At 40.4% G+C, this 19,758-nt stretch overlaps 1 protein-coding gene across 3 annotated transcripts in view; it reads right to left on the reverse strand.

Annotated features, from left to right (window-relative positions):
• Positions 1–17,696, reverse strand: part of Rspo3 (R-spondin 3) — an 84,087-nt gene extending 66,391 nt beyond the window's left edge. For all 3 annotated transcript variants that reach the window (XM_041653993.1, XM_041653997.1, XM_041653994.1), the window contains exon 1: positions 17,574–17,696. In XM_041653993.1, coding sequence (XP_041509927.1) covers positions 17,574–17,670 — 97 coding nt within the window. In that variant the 5' untranslated portion in view covers positions 17,671–17,696. The remainder of the gene's footprint in view (positions 1–17,573) is intronic.
• Positions 17,697–19,758: the final 2,062 nt, after the last annotated feature.

Genomic DNA, 19,758 nt, shown 5'->3' on the forward strand with positions numbered 1-19,758 from the left:
GCAATACATATATCAAAGACAATTTACTGTATTGCACATTTGCTTCTCTCTGAATGTATTTGAGATAGCTGGTAGATTTATCCAATAATACAGGACGGAAAGAGGGCATATTCTGATGCGTCTTTGTAATTTAAGATATTTAGCAACATAGGAGGCAGAAATTCACCAAGAGTCAATGTGAGAAGCTGCGTTGTAAGGGTCACAGACACAGGCTTAGTATGCGTTACTGATTACCCACTAACCACATTCCAGACAAAAATGCCCATGGGCCTGCCAGCTCACCAGAGAAAGGACTTTAAACAGACGGAGACAGAGAAAATGAATTATAAAAACATTAACAGTGAGGCCATAGAGCTATCTCAGTGGTTAAAAGCAGGTTCTGCTCGGTCCATGGACCTGAGTTGTCAACAGTCATGTCAGGCCACTTCAAACAGCTTATAAACCAAACCTATAACTCCAGTTCCAAGAGGATGTGAAACCTTTTTCTTCTGGTCTTCAAGCACACCTGTACGCCTGTGCACATGCAAACACACACGCGCATCGTCTGTACTTCTGTTTCCATGGCATGGGGATGTGTTTGAAAGTCAAATGATTGGGTCCTACTTCTAAAGATTTTGATTTGTGAATGGAGAAGGTAGACTTAAGGCTCTACATTTGTACATTTCAGGTGACTCTGACACAAATGGCATAATAATTATCACATTTTTTTGAGTGTGACATCTTTGCCATATGAAGAATTTCAACTATTACCCGAAGCGGTCTCCCAGGGACTGATAGATAACTCTGTGCTGTAACAAGTACTCTCATTCAAGAAATGTGTGACAGTTGAGGAAATTCATGCTTTTACATAGGAAAAAACACACATACATAAACTAGAAGCTTTTTGCAAGAGAAGTACCAGGCATAAGGGATTACTGGTAGTTGAGGTGCTTACATGCCATGGTCGTCAGTTAGGAGGAGGAGAACCCAGACTGAAAGATGGAGAGAGGGAAAGTGAGGTGCATTACAAGGTGCATATGAAGAAAGAAGATTCATGAGGATGCTGTTATGGTGGAACTTAATAGGACTATGGAAATCTTGCTCATCTTCATAAATTTTCAGATGAGAGCATCAAGATCTGTGTAGCTCATTAATTTCCAACTTATAGAATCATGAATTTCTAAATCAATAAATGTCCTGATACTTATTAATTATGAATATTTATATGAAATATTTTTATATAAATACTTATTTTAAGTATCTTTCTAATAGAAACCAGGTACTTCTACAATCTATTCTTTTTTTTTTCTTTAGGTGGTTTGTTAAACAAGGATTGGTGTCCTTGCCTAGATATTGATTTCATCTCATGATAAGAATTCAATTGAACAGGACCTTAAAGATCTGCCAATGAAAAGCTTGTCAGCCAGTCAAAATATCACATGTAACAAATATTTACCTTGATATTTTTAGGATGATAATACAAATTAAGACAGAAAATGACTTAGGTCTAAAACTTGGACTAAGATAGGATAGCTAATACAGTACTTTCTCTGAATTTGCCAAATACAAATGGACTGAATATTGTAAATATAATTCTTACCTGATAATTGTTTTTATTGTAACAGTTTTTCTGGATTGGAGCTAAAGCCTTTCCTTTTTGTTTAGAAAGAAGGGGAAATGTTGTAGAATAATCTTTTTGTACACTGTAAAGATATGTTTTTGCCACAGCATCTTCTGATTGGTTTAATAAAGTACTGAATGGCCAATAGCAAAGGGGGGAAAAGTTAGGTGGGACTTCCAGGCAAAGAGGTAGGAAGATGAGATGAATCTACACAGGGGAGAGACTCCAGAGGAAATGTAGAGGAGAGGCAAAACATAGATTCATATAAGAGGCTTAATTTAAGCTAGTAGGACAAGCTTAAGCTATAGGCTGAACTTTCATAAGAAGTCTCCATGCCGTTGTGTGTGTGTGTTTATAAGAGAGAAAGAGAGAGAGAGAGAGAGAGAGAGAGAGAGAGAGAGAGAGAGCGCTGGTGGTACAGAGAAAGAGTCTCAATACCTACATGTTGTTGATATCAAAGTCAAAGAAATTATGAAAATATTAGGTATTTCAGGGGAAATATATGGGGATTTAGTCAGTATAGGAAAACTCCCAGATTTATATTGGGGAAAAAAGAAAATATCATCCTTTCATACTATTTTTTCTTTTTTGCTGCTTACTTGGGATTGTAATAAAATACTATGCAGAACTTTATCTGCCCATTTAAAAGGGATATTAAAAAAAACCTGGTAATGATGAAACAGTGTCTCTATACCATTCAACCCAGTAAAAGAAGTCACTTTTAGTAATTGCACAGTGATGCTTTACCAGCTAGAGGCTTCTTCATCCCCAAGAATAGAATGAGAACATTCTAGAAGGGAAACTGATAACTTAATGAGAAGTTTTGTAATTTGGCAAAAATGGTTTGCTACCAAATGATGTTTCATTTATAAGTGCTAGACTGTTGGGACTCTGTGAGTGACCTGTCCTTCAGTAAGGAAATGAAGAACATGTGAAATAATTCTTTAGTTTACGAACAGGTAGCTCTCTTTGAAAAGACAAATTTGTGGGAAAAATGGCACCGTTTAGTTCCTAAAGTCAGAAATTCCTGAGCTCCCGTTATCTCCACCTCCAATCACCCTTCCCCACAGATTGTACTTCTGTAATGAATAGAGTTTATGTCTTTCATTTCCCACCAATACTACGAATGCAGATTAGCAACCAGAATAACCATTGAGAAACACCAGCTCTGGTCTCACACAGTTTAATGTCCTTCTCTACTTCCCTGTAACCCTGTCAATTATTCTGGTTTATTTCTTGTATCAGATTGACCTATTGTCTAGTTAAATAATAATATTCCCATCTCCACTGGAGAGGGATGTCCTCTTTTAACCTTCCCTGTCCCCTGGGTATCCTTTTTAATAGGCTTAATGAAAAGCAGAGTGTCATAGTGAAGACTGTTACATTAGCCTTTGGATCTATTATTTCTGTATTATTTTGAAATATCCCTTCAATGTTTTTCATTCTGGTTCTTATTTATGTGATTGTTATCAATGTATCATCCACTTGTTGCAAAATAGCGCATGTAAAAAGTGGCTGATAGTTGCCTTTCTTTACTTAAACCCATTCAGGAGTTAATTATAACTTACAAAAAGAAAGATCTGAATCAAATTGTTTTCAGGTCTTTGAATTTTAGGAATGAACCTTTTCAAAGTTATCAACTGATGTTAGAAAAATAATCAACTGACTTACAGAGAAATCCAAATAATGTGTTGACAAACATCTGCCAAGCTGGGGCTTTAAGTCGATCTGGTTGCATGTTTCATGTACTGATCAAGGGACTGGTTACCATAAAAGGTTTGAGAAAATCCTTGGATAGATGAACAAAAAATGCACTATTTTTAAACATAAAATATTTCAACGTTTGTTTGGTAGAAGTAATTCCAGTTAATGAAGTAGTGTGAGAGTTCTGCTATAGAAATTAATAAATGCACCCAAAATGGAAATTTGCTCAGCCAAACTACGCCACTCCATTCCAATCATTACCTAACAATGCCAGCTACGTTTACAGTACACACAGCGTACTTCCCGCGATTGTCACAGAGGTCACACTAAGTGATGACTCCTATTCATTGGCCATAAATTTTAAGACAAGAAAATGCTGGGAGGCCTAATAAATTCCAGTGTTTTAGGCCGCGCTTCCTTCCATCTTTGTGCTTCATTTCCACAATACTGGTCTCCAGATAAATATTTGGATGTGGCTTGGACTCACTCATTGCAAATAATTCAATTTCTATTTCTATTCAAGCATATCTGAAAAAAAGAGTATGTCACAACTTATAAATATATCTAAGCATTCTATCTTTAGCAATATTCTGTGTTTATCTGTCTGTCTGTCTATCGATCTATCTATGATAATTTAACTGGGGCAACGTTGAGTTTTATTTTTACCGTGTATTTAACTCCAGTAAACTTGTTTTTGCTTATTTTTTTCTAAATATACTCTAAAAGATATATGAACACACCAAGAAAAACTTATACTTTTAAATTTAAGCTTCAATTCCACATCCATGAAGCTCTGACAGGTAACTTTATATGGCAAGAAGGAAAGAAAGGCTCATTGATGTCACAATTGAGGGACTTAAGGTCAGTAACCTGTTCTCTGGAAAATAAGGAGTAGTAGAGCTGCTTTGCACTGGCCACAATGCAATCACAGACTAAATGATTTGGGAAACGATACCACAGTCTATCAATGATCAATCAAACTTCTTTGTCTTCTACCACTGAGTCGTTTCTCACTGTAGTCAAAATCCAAAAATACACAAGTTTTGAGAAGGTCAAAAGTTACAATTCTCTTACAATGAAGTGCAATGAATTTTCCATTTGTATCCCACAGTTCCCTGCTTATTATTTTCCTTGTCACATCATTATATATACCCAAGATTCAAATGTAAAACATTTTGAAATTTAGTGAGTACTGTATTTTTGATATCAAGACACAGGGATCAAATCTCATTGTAGATGTTGAGACATAGTTCTTAGGTTGACCTTGAGTCCACAGAAATCACCTGCTGTAGTTTCCCGAGATTTGGGGGTCGCATTTGCACCTTCACCTCTAAGTTCTAGAATAATTTTTCATTGAAAAAAACATTAACTTATTTTTAAAACCTTACTTTATGAAGAAAAAAGTAACAGACTCACCTAGAGGTCTTAGTTTGTTAATTGTCAGTGGTTAAACTGAACTCAAAAGGATGGATTTTTATATCTTAGTGTCATTATCAAAGGACAGAGAAAAAAAGTTTTCCGAGGTCTGTGCTTGTTATCCAGCTGACACCATGAGATCACTGATACTGTAGTGCTATTCTGAACTTCAGCCAGTGATCTTCTTTATACATCAAATGCCTACCTGTGTCACCCTTAACCTACTTATCTTTCTGCATCCATGTGTCTACAAAGTCAACTGAAGACTTAAAACAATTTTTCAAAAAAAAATAAAGTCTGTAATAAACTTGCCTACCTTTTTCTTTGTTATTTTCTCCTAATAATACTGTATAGCAACTATCTATCAGGGCTAAGTGTTGTAAGTCCTCCAAAGATGATTTACATATGCTAGAGATGTGTATAAGTCTTATCGGCTCCTCTGCTGTATTGATTATATAGTAGAGCTGAGAACTGGAGGGCTTGACTCAGTCACCAAATCACTCTGGATGCTGAGGGAGGCAAGCCTGCAGGTACTCGTTATCTGAGAATTTTGTGTGGCCAGGAAACACAGAATGAGGACACTGGTGAGCTTACTTCTTGAGGTTGAGGTTGCCACTCTGTTCTCACAAGTGATACTGGATATAAGCATTAGCGTTCAGCCCACATCCCCTTTAATACTAATTCTTGAGTAATAAGAGAGAAACCAGAGCTTCTGTCAGAGCAGATCTCACACATGTTGCTTCACTCTGGTGAGCATATGGGAAAACAGCAAGGGGCTATTTAAGTGATGAAGAGATAAGTTATTGCCCCTTACCTTTTCGATCAATTTAAATTTATCTTTTATATTTTCAGCTTAAACTAATTCATTTTTCTCTACATTATTTAAACATAGCCCTCTAGAGATAAATGATAGGTAATAGTTTGTAGTTCAAATTACATACAGCACATTGTAATTCCTGGCTTGGTTACTTTTCTTTGGTCTTTACGGAGGGTGTCAGCCTCTTTGCATCAGATGAAATAAGGTCTGCTCTTGTAAACATTAATAAAGACATCATTTCGAAACAGTTACTTATACTTTGTTTAATCTCTAATGGAAAGGATTTCTCTAAATATTTACACCAGAATGGTTGTCAGAATGAATGGTGAAAAATTGCTGGCATACTCCCAGAAGGAGAGGGCTGGTAGCTGAGGAGAAAGGGGATTTCTGGTCATATAATTTTAAGCAGCCCTAGAATTTTAGGGAGCTTCCTGCTAGAATCTGAAGAGCTTATATTAACAAAAGGTACTTCAGCATGAAAAGAAAGTCAAGTAAGATATTTGAAAAACCACTTTAGTTTATTGCTCTTGTAAAAATGACTTCACGCTGGCTACAGGTTTAAAGAAGAGAAAACACATAGTTTTCACAGACTGGATAAATTGTCCACAAATAGAAACTTGTACAAGGAGTGTGTTGAGGCTTCGAACTCATTTTGAGCTGTAATTTCAAAGGCAGTTTCTAGGTGGAATCAGCAGGAAAGCTTCATATATTGGGAGAGAACTACCATTCACTGAGATAATATAAATGCAGCATGTTTGTGTTGAATTACATTGCTCCTCCCCATAGCCCATAAATTAAGTAGTTTGTCTAAAAACTATTTCATACAAATATGCAGAATTATAAACTTTTCCTTTAGATCACAAACACTATATTAAAGTCATTGGCCAATAGTTTCCAGTGGGTCTCTGGACGCTGACAATGGCTGTGGTAGTAGGAATCATTTAAAGTCCTTCTGCAGCTCAACTGGGAAAGAAAAACTGGATTTTTCTATCACTAGACTTCTGACAAATTCCCAAGAAATGCAATGAATTCTATGGCTCTCCTAAGTTGCTTACAATGAGAAGCAGCTCCTTCCATCTCATTACCTATGTGAGGACAGAACACATCTACCAGATACCTGGAGATTGCCAGTTGCTAACACAATCTGACCAGCAAATGAATTCATTTGTGTATTTAAAAGAGTGGTATTTGTTTCCATATGTTTAAACAAAGATCTAGTAGCCTAAGTTCGAAGGAATAAAGCAATATACTAAATTCGTTCTAGATTAGAAGGAATTTGCAACTTTAAGGATAGTGAGCCCTGGGATCTTTATGGGTTTGTTCAATTAAAGATCCATCCCACGAGGCAATAGGACACCTCGAGTATTCCAGACGATGGCAATGGCTTCGAAGCAAACTTTCCCCTTGGTTATTGTGTACAGATTCCTTTGTGCTTGTTGTATGGAAAGATTTAACAGTCTTTCTGTTTCTTATACTGAAACTTTCAAATGATAGTTCCACTTCTTTGTTGGTAATTTCTACTTATCTGTCACCAGGCTTCTGAAAGGGGTTAGTTTAATTAAGTACAAGGAATCCTAAATTTGCCCTCGGCTTTTTTCTAACTACAGATTTTAGCACCCCTGCCCTGCCATCATCACGCATTATCATCTTCTTATCATTGAAAGTCCGTTCACTAATATTATGTCTAAATTGACCTGAGGATGTTTACAGGGATTTTTTTTTTCTCTTTCCTTTCTTTCCCCTTCAGATAATTCTTTTACAAAGACTGAATTCCTGGGGCTCTTTTTATCTGCTCAGGAAGGGAGGAGGCTGACTTGCCATAATGACAGCAGGCCTTCTCTGTGTGGGTTTTGCACTCTTGCAGACAGACAGGTGGTTTATGAGGATTGTGACGTGCACTGCGCCCCCGCCGGAGGCGGTGCTGGTGGCATATTTCCATCTTGTGCATGCTAAGGGTGAATAACCTATTGAGAAGAAAGTTGGTGGGAAAGCATTGTTTTGGGTAGTTTCCTGCTTTCTGTAGCTCATGATTGCTCCCAATCCTTAGGGACAAGTAACTAGGTCTGAGCACGGAGCAATGTCTCAAGCATGCTATGATGACCCTCCTCCCAAGGAGCCTGGCTTTCTTCAGTCTAATTACTTCTGGCAATTGTGGTTATTGGGATTTGGCCTAGTGACTCATTGCAACCCAAATTTTCCCAAAGAGCCCCCTTAACAAGCACAATGAGCTCTGACAGGAAGCCCAGACTTCCACCTCGTTTTTACATGGAGTTTTCCCTAATTTATGGCAAGGTTTGAAAATTCTGTATGGACTTAAAAAGAATAATAAACAAGAGATAGAGACAACTGCTCAGAGAACAGGTTAGGAGAAAAATGAAGCATTTTTGAATTAATGATCTGCTCCAAACTTAATCCATTTGATAGAGTTGAGTCTCCCCTCCCCCGCATGCTATTTATAGTGGTCTTACTGATCACCAGTAGTCAAGCTAAGCTAGTCTGGAATTGTAGAGCATATAAAAGAAAGGAATGTTTACTTCTTCTTAGGCAGTTGCCTCCCCATTAAGGTTTTCCTGACAACAAGGAGGACACTTGGGATCACTGATCATCTGGTAAGACATTAAAAACAAACAAACAACAACAACAATAACAACAACAACCAACCAAACAAAACCCCAGTTGTTCATTATTGAGTAGTTTTGGAAATAAGTTTGAGCATAGCTTGCACCCCATTTACTTTCACGTTTGCACTGTTTTCCCCCTCGCCAACCACAGCAGTGCAGTCCCCTTCTCCTGAGGGCTACCTTGCATGGATCCAGCACACTCTCATGCCCATGCCTTCCTGTGTGCACTTTGCTCTCTTCCTAGAATGAAGTGATTGATTCTCTTTGAGACAGCCCTGCTTGCTCAACTCAGTGCCTTGAGTTTATCAATTTCCTATTGAGAAATCATACTGAGCAGTGAGAGGGCTTTCTGCTGTTCAGATGATACATATCTCCTCCCTTATCACACTTCACGCAGGTTTATTTTGTCTGTCTAACCCTCATAAAACTGGCATAGCTTTCAACAGTTGCTCAGCACTAATGGATGGTCTTGAATTAAGGGTCTGAAAATATAGCACTCTCAGCTCTGTATTAGTATCCCCAGGACAAGTTTTAAAACTGAGACTATCAAGGCCCTGTCTCCAGAGATTGCGCTATTTGGGCTAGTTGTTTTTATTTTTAAAGCTCTCCAGGTGATTCTAATATGAACTCAGAATCAGCAATCCTCGTATGAAGGCCCATAAAGCAAAAATTCAAAATGGAAGTGATTATTAATGGTCTTGGTGAAAGTATATAAATAACAGATTTTATGAAACATCATAAAGATAGCTTTCTGGATAACAAAAAAACTAGCTAGGGAAATGCCAATTGTGATTGTAAATTATATCCAAGGGTTTTGACATTTAACTGCAGAATTACAGTTTTGCCCACATCTTTATGCCTAAGTAAATCTTGTCTTGGATGTGCAAGACATACTTGGGAAGAAGGATTTTATAATACGTCAAATAAATCGTGTGATTTTATTGCTTGTGGCATAAAAATGATCGGCAACTTAGGTTAGAAACTGCCTATAGGGAAGATTGAGGAGAGAGGATGAAGGAGAGAGGTGAGCTGGAGAATGCAAGGAGTGAGAAAGAGTGAGTAAGGAGGAAAGGAGGAGAAAGACTGAGGTGGAGTTTGAGAACGTAATGACTTACGGACCAAGCTCAAGAGTGAAAAGAAGGTGAATCTTGAAAGGCCTGGACTTTGAAATTAAACTTGAATGGCCATCTAGGGACTGAATATCATCCCTGTGATAACAGAATAAACAATAAATAATAAACAGATAAAATAAAACTCCACATTGCTTCTAGGATGGATGGATTCTTTTGGGGAACATGCCAAGTAAGGTGTTTTTTGCTGAAAGGCAAGAAGATATTTAGGGAATTTATTGTTACTATAATATTCTCTTAAAAGACAAATGCAAATGTTAAAGTATGATACACAGAATGCTACCATGGCCCTGAGAGCTGTGAAGCTCTACTTTCATATGAGGCATTTAACATGCTTGGACATACCATTCTATCACCTCTCTGTTGAAATGACACTTGTTCTGTGTATGTGGCAGCCTTTGTCAAGGCTGTAAGCCTTTGTCAAGGCTTTGTCAATACCTGTAAGGTTCCATTGTAGCTGTTAAACGCAGCAATCCTTCTCTTACTTGACTGAATATATGTCAGGGAGGTGGTATTCTAAAATAAGTAGCTCTTAGATTCTGTTACTTTACAAAGTGTGGTAGTGGTTTTTTTTATGTAGTAACAAAATGCGGGCCGTTTCAGCACTCATCTTCAGGAATGTACTTTCTATTGGGATATAATTACAAATATGCTTCTGAGCATATGTCTAGAAACAGTTTTGGGGAGGGAATATACAACCTACTTTATTGCACATTAATTTTATAAAGGTGTCCAAAAGTAAGATAAATCTAACTCATACTTCTGCCAAGTTCTTAAAATACAGGGAAAAATATACTCCCTTTGCTATGAAGCCTCAAAATGAATAGATGGAACCAATAAGAAACCTGGGACCTGACGATTATAATAGCTGGTTAAAGACCGATCAGGGATGTTGCACAACGTAGATGAAGTAACTGCATGCCTTCCAATTTCATCCTCTCCTGAGATGAGCACATTTCCATTGACAAATCTACTTGAAAGGGGCAATAGATGCTATGTCCAAGTCCAAGTACAGTGGTTCGAAACCATTCAACATCTCACAGGAATGTATCTTCCATTACTGGAAAGTTTTTCAAGTCTCCTTATGATCAGTGGCAAAGTAACATGTTCTGTAGGTAGTAGAAATTCTAAGCCTAATTGTCAACTACACAATTTGGCAATTTAGAACTATCATTCATGATACCAGCAACCACTCTCTTACATAATAGAAAGTACTACAACCAAGAAATTCTTGTTGACAATAACACATTAAAGCATTTAACATGAACCCAGTGATTTAATGTAATCACGTTGACACTGCATGAATAAAAACTTTTCATAAATAAAGGAAAAGGAAAGCATCCCTCTTTTTTTATTTCCTATGTCTAGCTATATCCTCCCTCCCTCCCTCCCTCCCTCCCTCCCTCCCTCCCTCCCTCCCCCTTCTCTCTTTTCTATTAGTGACACTACTGTCCTTCATGGCAACTCTTGTTGGTCTCTGAAATTAGAGCTCAAGTCCTAAGTGTCCTCCAAGCTCCTCAAACTAAAGATAGTTCAAAAGTAAAACGCATTTCTTACCAAACCTACTTGTCTCATTCTTGTCTTCGCTTGTGTCTATTATTTTTCTGTTTACCAACATCTGAATCCTCATGCTCCTAAATTGATGCCAAATATGGTCTTGCTTCCTTTTCTTCTCCGTACTCAATTAAGTGCCAAGGGCTATTGATTTCATTAACATGAGTCATCTGCATTATTCTCCATCTTCATCATGCAGTGTCATAGTGTAGGCCTTTTGTCCTTAAATGTGGATTATCAGATGTGACTTTTTCTTACCTCCACAGGGCACGTCTAAATGCTGCTGGGACAGGCAAACTCTGTCACATTCCTCCACTTGGCACTCTGAACGCACTCCCGAAATTGTATGTCTGAGGACAAGATGAACCTGCCTGGGTGTTCCTATTTAAGCCTTGGCTTTGTTTTCAGCCAATACCTGAAGGATGCAGAATGTCATATGTGACCCACTCTCCAGCTTGAGCAATCACTTGGTTAATCTCTATAGCACGTCTTCTGGGTTAAATTTACTTACTACAAATAATGACTTTATTTGTTTGCTTTTTTAAACCTAATAAACCTAGTTGAGTAAGATGAGTAATTTGGAAGAACTATTTAGCTCCCTGCTCATGATTTTTGTTTCACAAAAAAGATTAATAGTTGTTAAGATTATTGGATGGTGTAGACCTAAGTAATTTTTTAAAAATATGACTCAACATTCTTATCTTGTCACAGAGATAATACTGTCTAATATGGTAACAAGGGTTTGTGTGGGTCATGTAAATGCTAGTGACCATGCTGGATCATGAATGGAGATCTTTAGCGCTCTTTTCACTCTTCCTAATTCCCATTGGGGATTTTCTTTTTTTAGGTCTCAATCTCTATCACAAACTTATGAAACTTGTTTGTTACCAAAACATTAAAGGTCAGATACAACACTATATAAAACAGTGCCTTGAAGAGTTAGGCAATATTTTTCATAAAATACAGACAGTTACAATTATGGATGTATATGATTGAACATGCTCTTTGGCACCACTAAACTGTTCTTTTTTTATTTTCCAAAGAACTTTAGTGGTAGTAAATTGTTAGGTTCATCACGTGCAGACCTTACAATTAAGGCAGAGATGACCTTAGAAGATAAGAGGCACTGTCAGTGGATGTTTTGTGAATAAGCACTGTTCACATATGAAATGATTTCAGATATTTTATTTAAGTATTGCATTGATGAAATTTTTCAGATGAAAAAATGGGAATCTTAGCATTCAGTGACACCCAGACATTTAGCATTCTTGACAAACTATAACCCTTGATAATGGAACACTCCATTGTTTTTAGCGCTTCTTAATAAACATTAAAATTAGAATGCTACTAATGCTTCGGAATAAAAAGATGTGACTAGGCACATTAAACAAATAAAAAAAATTCTCCAGTATCTTTCACAAATTCATATATATACTTTATGTATATTATTAAGCTTATTTGCAAAGTATTTCAAATCTACTAGTGGCTCAACAGATGGTAATTTCCAAGATGACGTGTTCATTGCAATCTTTTAAAAATTGCAGCAATCTGTCTTATTTTCCCACAAAATCAAAAGCAAGACAGAATCCACCAAGTTATGAGTTAAGATACTTCAAATTATTGCTTTGGAAATTACACCAGTGTACAATATATTATAAGAAGGGACCACCCTCGCTAAGTCAAACATAATTCCAACCCATCATCATGACTGCCTCTTGCTGTATTCTCAGAACTTATAGATGTTTTCCTAATTGCAACCAAAGTTGATTCTTACATTTCATGAAACACAATATCCACTCTGGTGGCATTTCAGGAATTCACTGAAAGTTGAGAATGGTATTTTTTTTTTCTGAGTGGGAATAGGTGTATGAATCAGGGAAATGCTCAAGTTGAGTGCTTTAAAAGAAGATAAAGAGAAAAAAGTATTAAATTAGAATATCAGTAATAATTGTATTTTTTAAACTTCATTTTTGTAATTTCAAAGTAGTATTTTAATATTACTTTATAATGCTTTCTCATGAAGGATTAAAAACACTATACATATTTAAAATGATTAGACATTTAACTGGAAAATATTTTAGACATTTAGTAGCAACGTAGAGATCCCGACCCAGATTCAAATAATCTAAAAGGATCAAATGTCTAATAAAGTCGTTTTGTAGTAATGTACCAAGGGTTTTCCTATAACAACTTGAAAATCAAATTTTACTGCATGTTGTAATTTCAGTTCATTGCTTTCTGGAGACCTAATTTGTAGAACATTAAAAACCATGGAACTCTTTAATGCAGAAATGGCTTAGTAAAGCCTATCTACTTACAAGCTTAACTACTGCTCATACTGCATGTTCAAAGAAATATCGAAATATTTGTGGTACACGCTTTTTACTTGCTCTTACATTTTCAATGCTTAGAGTGACATGGGCTAAAATGACAGTATTTCAAAATACCATTTTTCAGGTGCTTAGGACAATCTTTCTTCTGAAGCAGTAAACATGGATTTAAAATAGAGTAGCAACAAGTTATTTTGGGAAACAATCTTTCTAGTTCAAAGATGGTTCCCTTAGAACTGAAAAAGGTAAATGCATTTTTGTTTCTATTTTTTGTAGCCACCACTTCCTAGGAAATTGAATTTATCTTTGATTTTCATTCAACCCATATGATATGCCTTAGAAGCCCTTTCTTCACCAGATTTTGCTCATATCACTGTCCAGCTATTTTTCTCAAAACTAAGGCATACAGGTGAAGAATGTAGTCCAGTGAGGAAAAGCATGTATTGTTACCAACCTCCAAATGAAACACTCAAATTAACATCTTAAAATTTCAGTGTGTTCTTTCATCTGTTAACTTGTCTTCCAGGGCCAGCAGTAAAACCACCAAGAGTGCATCAGAACCTTACACTATAAGTCAGCATTTGCTACACTGTCATGAGCGGTGATCAATATATTCCACTAAGTATATTATCAGTGTAATTATTTTTGTTCTATTCTTGCTTCTTTTTGATGTTTCTCTAAAGATTGTAGTAGCTGTGTTTTAATTGTGAGATATGTAATGAATTTCTAAAGCATGCGTGGTGTATAGTGTGGAACACTAAGATGAAATAATAGATGCTCATATCCGAAGACCATGGTCCCTGATGGCCTGCTTCTGACAGTAACTCTCTGGGGCAGTATCATCCTATAGAGCCCTTTGGAAAATCAACTCAATGTTGAGCAACTTTGGTGTGCAATATTTGACATTTGTCCACATTGTAGCAATACTTATCAAGATTATGCTATTTGAGCAGAATAGCTTGTTCTCTAAACATATTGGGAAAATGACAATCTGGAGATGATAAAGTTAATTGTTTTAATAGTCTGATAGCCTCTTTATGGCAGGGCCAGAACATAGCATAAATGATAAAGGGCAGAGAGATTCGTGGGAGAAGACAAACTTCATTCACTGACTCTCTGGCAGGCTTTTTGGGTTTTGGTTCTTAAACTTATTCTCTACAGAGGCAAGATCAATGTCAGCCAAGTGACAGTTCTTGTGAAATGTGATGCATTAGGAAGGAATTGCGATTGTTAGGATAAGATGATGCTTAGATTTTTATTAATATGCAAACCAAAATTAGAAGATTTTTTTTAATACCAAACTTCAAAGGAAAAAGATTGCAAGGCTGGAAATGAGATTAAAGATGGAGTTTAGGTTTTGTAAATTCACATCCAGGATCCAAATCTGGGACTTGCTGTGAAAAAAAAAAAATCTTGCTGGATGGTAACTTCTTTTGAGTAAAGACTTTACATTTTATCCTGTATAGATTTATTTTGTCATCGCTGAGCACCATACATCAATCAAAATCAGTACAATTTCTGTTGTGTTTATTCGCCGTAATTACACAGATATTTAAAAGTACAAGATATCTGTTTTAAAGCACTATGGGTTTTTTTAAAGAGAAAATAGTAGTGCGTAATAATTAGGATTATTGGTTTTATTTTTGCCAAGTAGAGCTCAATAGAATACTGATTATTGTACAGAAACAGAGGGATATTTGCATAACTTTGTTGGCTATTTCTGACAACAAATCATAGTTGTTAAATATGAACATGATTAAATCTGCAATGACACTCCTTGGTACTGAACCATTCAAGAGACCACTTAAAAAAACTTTAGGAAATATTTTTAACCTTAATTTTCCACTTCCATCGTTATTGATGTTGCTAAAAGTCTAATAAAATGAAGTTATTTATACAAGGCAAAAGCAAGACCCTTAATTGCTCATTTTAGTTGCCCTAGTGTGGAAGAAATAGGGGTGTCTGATCATTTTAAAATAATTTGACCACTGCTTTATTATTCATTATAGAAATTCCCAGTTACTCTTAAGGACATTTTTATTTAGCTACTTCAAAAAACATGATCCAGGTTAATTTATGAATGTGTGGCGTTAATTTCGAGTTTCTGGACATTGAACAAGGACATTTAACCCTCTGATCCTTGCTCCAAAAAAAGTCATGCTAAACTAGCCAAATCTTTCTTCTGTCTACTTAGACGACGCAAGGGGTCGCCCCTCTACCAGGATTGCAGGAGCAACCAAGCTTCAACCGCAGACTCAAGTGCCGCCTCAGCAGCAGAGATGCCTGCAAGAACTCTTTTCCAGACTCCCATAGAATCACTGGAATTTCAGCTCCATTCCACCGATTTCCTCTTTCATCCCCTCAACACAACCAGAGGGCGCCTTTGACTTGGCCTTAGGAAGATGCAGGCAGAGAAAGGGAGAGAGAGAGAGAGAAACTTCTCTTTTAGACTTCACCCATCACCCATCTAGTCCCAGCCCAGATGTGCGCACCCAGAGTTTCCCCAGCTCTGGTCCTCACTGGGGGAGATGAGAACGAACGCACAGCAAACTTTCTTTGCTGTCTTTTGTTTCCTTCAGAAACAGCAGTGACCCAGCCAGAAACCCAGGTCACACTAACGCACAGTGAGGATTCAGCCCCACTGGGGCAAGTATGGAGCTCCCAAGGGTGGGTGGCTGTCACTACCAGGTTGGAGTGGCCTATAGGCAATGTAGGGCAAGAAGCTGTGTGTCTCCTGAATTCGGTTTCCCCACTGACCCTGAAACTCAGTGCTCAGTGGACCTAGCTTGCCTGGGTAGGTATGAGGAACTCTGAGCCCCAGGCTGCTGCTTCCGTGCGGCAGCAGAAGGGCCTGAGTGATAGACTGGGTGGGAGGGTTGCACAGAATACAAACCACTCAGAGGCCAAGAATAATAAATCGGATGCCCTGACATGTTTAGTTTAGGCCCTCCTGCGCAGAGACGCAATCCGAGAGGCAGTGGAGCCAGCTCGGACTCCAAGTCTCTGGCGCTCCCACCCAGCCACGATTTTTAAAGGCAATTTTCAGGTGAATCAAACTTTGTCTGGCCTGGGCTTTGCGGTACAAAGGGAGCTTTCAGGGGACCCTCACGTCCAGGGCCAGGGCAGAGACAAACAGTGAGGAGAGGCGATTAGTAAATTTTCACTCCACACAAGTGTTGTTGTGTCCAGAGAGTTGCAGGCGTTCCTGCCTTAAGGGTTTTTGCGGGCTGGACACTCGGGGAGAGATCTCATCGGGAGACCAGACAAGGTCGTGGGCTGTCTAGCCAACCAGCCGGAATAGCTTTACAGAGTGATGTCAGTTAGTTCCCCTTATTAGCTAGCCCTGGGTTCCTGTGCCCTCTGCCAAGCCAGGGTCGTCCTTAACTCAGCGAAGGGACTCTTCTCATGGGCACCCACAGCAGAGCTGCCCGCAGGGTCACCCTCGCATCTCTGCCCGAATCTCTGAAAGGTGCCCCTTTGCCTCTGACCAACTTTGGTGGAGGCTTCCCAGACGTCTCTATCTCATTCCAGAGAGAGCACCCTACCCAGCCGCTACAGAACACTCTTCTAGGTAGTTGGGTAAAGAGCAGTGAGGAGATGAGCTCAGGGGGAACCCCATTCTCTGTGTGTCTGTCTCAGGGGACCCACTTGAAAGAGTCTGAGTTGTCCACATCGCTCACGTGGGACAGGCAAGGCAAGAAGGTAACTGGAGTTCCAAACCTCCGGAGTTCCTCTCCATTCAGACCCCAGAGCGTGGGACATGGGGCAACTCCGCAAGCTGTCGTGGAAACCCCAGCGCCCCCGCACCACTCTACTCCACTTGTGCGCACGTCGTGGAGAGAGCAGTAGCGCAGGCGCTAGCTCACTGCCTCCCTCCCCACAGACCCGCCCCAGGATGCTTGCCTTGACTACCAGAAAGCAGCCCGGGGAGGGGGGGAGGCAGCCAAAGCTCCCCTGAACCAGGCAGCAACTCGTGGTGTGCTGGTGTTGCGTTGGGCCAGTATCAAGCCACCCGAAGGCAGGACGGGCGACCCAGCTGCCTGGGGCTCTAGGCCTCCGTTGGACTCTCCAAAGTAAAGCACACATCCCTAGAGCGAATCTAAGTAAGAAACAGAACATTTCCAGATCCCGAATTACAAGGGGGCGGGAGTCAAGCTAGCACCCGGTGCACAGACCCCAGCTCTGGCTAGAGAAGGAGAGCCCATGCCCGAACTGTTATCTCCTATGAGAGGCGAAGGATGGAGGCTGGAAGGACTATTTCCTCTGGCAGCTGACTCTGGACAGGCAAGGAGACAGGTGAATGCGGTGGAAGGGAGGAAACGCTCAACACAAACCAAAACAACAACAACAACAACAATAATCAAAAGAAAATAAAAACCCTAAAGCAAACCCTGCACTTACTTCTTCGCTGGCGCCGTCCCCGGGAGGCGTTTTGGCTGCCGATGTATTCCATAAAGTTCAAAATGATAAAAAACCAAGAAATCAGTCGCAAGTGCATAGTAACCCAGTAATGTTTCTCTTCTTTCTCTCCTTTTTTCTTTTGACTGTTAGTTATATTAAATGTTTTTTTTTAATATGCGCGTAGGTTTTAGGCGTGTCTATATGGAGCGCTGAAGAACCAGAGCAGCGGGACTTCTCCACTGAGACCCAACAGGCGTGCTGTGATGGCAAGCGAAACGGGGCGGGTGGGCAGGGAAACCAACAATTGCATTCTCAAATTGTCCGAACACAGCCGGCTGCTCCGAGGTGGCTGTCATCGCCGCGAGCGAAGGTTGCAGGAGCCTCCCGGCTGGCTGGCGGCAGGTTAGCCTCGGCTGCGCAGTGGCGGCGGCCGCGGGCGGGTTCCCGGCGAGCAGTGACCCCTGGGGCTCAGAGGCTGTGGCGGCTTCGGCAGTGGCTGGGACCCCGGGAGCGATGGGGAGCAGACGCCGTGGGTACCGCGGCCATGGCCAAGGGGCGCTGGAGAGACCCAAGCTGCTTCTGGCGTTCCCAAGCAGGAGCCGCTCCAGTGTTGGGCAGGGCTGGAAGCACCCCATTTGGGAGGAGGGGGAGGGAGGGGGAGAGAGGGATGGCTGCGGGGGGCGGGGGGAGCTGGGGGGGGGGCGGGGAAGGAAACTGCAACAACCCCGAGCGACCTCAATAACTTTCAATTTCAAGAGGGAAAGAGGGAGCTGGAAAAGTACAGGCGTTGCGATTTGGCAGAGGGACGGGAAGAGGCGCCTAAGGGGTCCCGGGTCTGTGCTGGAGCATCTCTGGACACTGCAAGGACTGCTGGAGAAGGGGAGCGGGGTTGGGGGAGGCCCTCTGAGGGATAATTCGGACCGGGTGAAGTGGGTGCACTGGGGCTGAGTGCGCTGAGGTTTCTGATCCAGCTGTCCCAAGTACCCCAGGCCCCAAAGCTTCTGCTGTCCTTGGCCTCTGGCGCTCAATGTCCTAGACACCCAGTCCCTTGGCTTTCCAGAGACCCCTCCTCACTCCAGCAACCGGTCCTGGGCAACCCGCCTCTCCTCTCTTCCACCAGGGTCGCTTGTTTCCTGGGTTTTCTGGTCACAGATTCCTCTCAAGTTCTCCTTAGCCTGTCTCGGTTTCTCTCTGCTGCTGTCTTCTTCAATGTCCCCCCCCCCCCCCCTTTGTTTTTTCAATGAAAGTAGCTGTGATCAGGTGTTGGGCAGGTGATCCTAAGGGGTGATTAGATGGGCTTTATCCTTCATTTTGAAGGTGATTTACCTGATCTCAAGGGGTGGACCCAGAGGTGTGTGCTTTGGGGACCTTCTGGATGGAAAAGCTATTGTGCTGAGGCTTTCTTCCAAACCCAGCCTTTGCTGTGGCTCCGGTAGATTCCTCCTCCCCTCAGGCACTTCCCCCTGTATTCAGCTGGCCTGTTAGGCGCTCTCTCGTCTCCTAATGTTCTTGAGAGGATCTGTTGTACATTTTGGCTTCTCATCTGGGAGCCTGGGAATACTATGTGGAAAGACTGTCCCCATTTGGGGGGAGTTCAAAAAGGTCCATTTCTTGCTTCTGTTTCCAGCGCAAGTCGGGTGGGGGTGGAGGACTCATGGCAGTAGCAGGAAAAAACCAGGTTCTCAGGCCAACACAGCACTGGGGAGGAGACAGGGCCCTGAGGTGCTATCCACTGTTGAAGTCCTACGTCTTCCCCAGTAGCACAAACCCATACACACTTCTGTCCTTCCTGGCGTATTTTGTTGAAGGTTACAAACCTCAAGGCATTTTTAATGTAAACCTGCCCTGAGAGTACTTAATTGTATTCGAAGGGTTCTGCAGTGCAAGGCTTTGTGCAAGGCTGGATGGCAAGCAGACCACTTTGAAAACAAAGTGAGATGTGCAGGATTGCCTTCTATTTATCTGCCCACAAATTAGAGGAGAAGCAAAAGTCATAGCCCCTACCTGTCCCATTTTGTAATTTTTCAAAACACCCCAGGTTACAGATCTCTGTAATCTTTTTACCTGTACCTTTCTTATATGCCCCAAAATTGGGACTGAAGAGATGAAATGGCCTAGATACTAAAGTCAGGGAACTTCAAACAGGCATTCTTTGCAAAGCTTTAAAATACAGCATCTGGGAGGC

This window comes from Microtus oregoni, unplaced genomic scaffold (assembly GCF_018167655.1).
Source record: "Microtus oregoni isolate MIOR12 unplaced genomic scaffold, Mior012 000006F_ref0000085, whole genome shotgun sequence".
Lineage (NCBI taxonomy): Eukaryota > Metazoa > Chordata > Mammalia > Rodentia > Cricetidae > Microtus > Microtus oregoni.